This window comes from Erithacus rubecula (genome assembly GCF_903797595.1).
Source record: "Erithacus rubecula genome assembly, contig: scaffold_114_arrow_ctg1, whole genome shotgun sequence".
Classification (NCBI taxonomy): Eukaryota; Metazoa; Chordata; class Aves; order Passeriformes; family Muscicapidae; genus Erithacus; species Erithacus rubecula.
The window spans coordinates 307,275-310,032 of NW_027636257.1; the positions used below are offsets into that span (position 1 = coordinate 307,275).

General features: G+C 53.4%; 1 protein-coding gene across 1 annotated transcript; it reads left to right on the plus strand.

Annotated features, from left to right (window-relative positions):
- Positions 1 to 524: 524 nt before the first annotated feature.
- On the plus strand, positions 525 to 1,457 carry LOC306815315 (olfactory receptor 14A16-like; the record flags this gene model as incomplete). Its single annotated transcript, XM_079331901.1, has 1 exon — positions 525 to 1,457. One exon carries the CDS (start codon positions 525 to 527, stop codon positions 1,455 to 1,457), a length of 933 nt encoding a protein of 310 aa, XP_079188027.1.
- Positions 1,458 to 2,758: the final 1,301 nt, after the last annotated feature.

Below are 2,758 nucleotides of genomic sequence, written 5' to 3' on the forward strand. Positions count from 1 at the left end.
ACTGCCAGGGAGCAGCTGTGTAAAAGGGAAAATCTTTCTTTTTTAATCTACTGCTCTGGTTTGTCTGGATGGGAAATTTCATACTGATATTCCTCTCTCAATTCAGGATGATAAAAAACTAAGAAAATTCCTCAGATCTCAAAAATTAGGCAATGACAAAAATGAGCACAGGACCCCTTAAATGCAGCATCTTCATTGTTTTTCCAGCATTCTCAGGCATGCTCTGATGCTGCCATCACAATTCTGTAAAGGCAGAGCTGGCCCTGAGCAGTGCCCTGTGCTGGGAGGGGTCTGCAGGGCAGTGCTGAGCCCCCAGGGCTTAGCTGGGCTGTGATGGCACTGGCAGAGTCCAGCCCTGGGCACAGGGAAGCAGCTGCTGGCAGGGACAGGTCCAAGTAGCAGAGCCCTGGGCAAGTAGTGGGGGAAAAGTGCCACCAAGCTTGGCTGGGATATTTAAAGTCTCTCCAAACTGAATCATTCCATGATTGCTTTTTTTTACAGATCCCCAAGCCAAGACACAGCAAATGTCGAACAGCAGCTCCATCGGACATTTCCTCCTGCTGCCATTGGCAAACACACGGCAGCTGCAGCTCCTGCACTTCTGCCTCTTCCTGGGCATCTCCCTGGCTGCCCTCCTGGCCAACGGCCTCATCATCAGCGCCATAGCCTGCGGTCACCACCTGCACACCCCCATGTTCTTCTTCCTGCTCAACCTGGCCCTCACTGACCTGGGCTGCATCTGCACCACTGTCCCCAAAGCCATGCACAATTCCCTCTGGGACATCTGGGCCATGACCTACTCAGGATGTGCTGCACAAATCTTTTTTTTTCTGTTCTTCATCTCAGCAGAGTACTATCTCCTGACCATCATGTGCTATGACCACTACGTGTCCATCTGCAAACCCCTGCACTATGGGACCCTCCTGGGCAGCAGAACTTGTGCCCACATGGCAGCAGCTGCCTGGGCCAGTGGCTTTCTCAATGCTCTGCTGCACACAGCCAATACATTTTCCTTGCCCCTGTGCCATGGCAATGTCCTGGGCCAGTTCTTCTGTGAAATCCCACACATTCTCAGGCTTTCCTGCTCACACTCCAAACTCAGGGAACTTCGGCTTCTTGCTGTTAGTGCCTGTTTATCATTTGGTTGTTTTGTGTTCATTGTTTTCAGTTATGTGCAGATCTTCAGGGCTGTGCTGAGGATCCCCTCTGAGCAGGGACAGCACAAAGCCTTTTCCACCTGCCTCCCTCACCTGGCTGTGGTCTCCCTGTTTATCAGTACTACTGCATTTGCTTACCTGAAGCCCCCCTCCATCTCCTCTCCATCCCTGGATTTGGCAATGTCAGTTTTGTACTCAGTGGTGCCTCCAGCCTTGAACCCCCTCATCTACAGCCTGAGGAATCAAGAGCTCAACGTTGCAGTGTGGACACTGATGACTGGCTTCTTTCAGAAAAATTAAACTACTGGGCAGTTTCTGAATACCACTTGTAATAAAAGTCATTTTTTATACTTCTTCTTGGTTTGGTTGTGGGGTTATTTTTGCTTTGTTTTAGTTTTATCACATTGTCCATTAAAAAAAGTCACTCTGTGTTCCATTGCTCATTATGTTTCTCCATCTTCCCTGTGGCCGCAAAATGTGTCAATAAAGGCTTGTGATCTTCGTGGCATTAAACACACTGAAGGACTTCTCTCCCAGCAAAGTTTTCTCCAGAGATGCCCCTTTTGTTCCCTTCTCTGGGGATGCCCTGTTTGTTCCCTTCCCTGGAGCTGCAGCAGCAATGTCTGTGTGCAGAGCTGGGCCAGATCAGTGCTGGCACAGCAGCTGTGCCCAGCAGCAGCAGCAGCACTTGGTGTTGCCAGTGCTGCTCCCTTGCCACTGCCCTGTTGCCCTGTTGCCCCTCGTGTTGCTGCAGGGCCTGAGTACTCGTGGGGTCAGGCACAGCCCTGGGGGTGGCAGTGCCGGGGCTGCAGCAGGGACAGGCCATGGGCACTGCTGGGGCAGCGCTGATACCTCAAAGCAGGGCCTGGGGGCTCCAGGCTCCTTGGCCAGGCTCTCTCCAGAACAGTTGGCCAGGCCAATGCTGAGCAGAAAAAACCCCTGTGAGCAGCCCCAGGCTGGCCATGGTCAGGCTGGGGGCAAACAGCATGGCTGGTGCTCTGCAAGGTCCCTGCAAGAGGGAGACCCTGGCAAGGAGCAGCAGAGCAGGGGCTGATCCATCCCCACTGCACTGGACAGCCCAGGGCAGCGTCCCAGAGCGTCCTCATGCAGCTGCCAACAACATCCCCCCTCTGCAGCCCTGGCCTCTCCCCCAGCTCACACAGGTGCCACATCCTTGCAGGCACAGACACGGCAGCACTGGCTCAGGAGCCCCTGTTTGCACTGCACAGAGCAGGCGTCAGCACCCTCATGGTGCTGCTGTGGGGAGATGGAACTGAGTGAGCACAAATGCCATCAGCCCCTGGGGCCAGCAAGGGCTGGAGCTTAGGGGGGAAACCACTCAGGTTTGCCATGATCTCTGCAGTCAGACAGAAAATTTGTTCCCATGAGCTGTGAGTTTTCTGTCCCACTGCAGATGTTGCTGCTCAGAGCCACAGCTGCATTGTAGCCATCCCCACACAGCCCTGAGCATTTCCTCTGCTTCACTTTTCCTTTCTTTCTTCTTTCCTGATCCACATTTACACCTCTTGCCCATCCGTGTCCCCTCCCCTGCAAAAAGCCCATCCCTCTTTGTCCTTTCCTCTATGGCTGCACTTCCCATT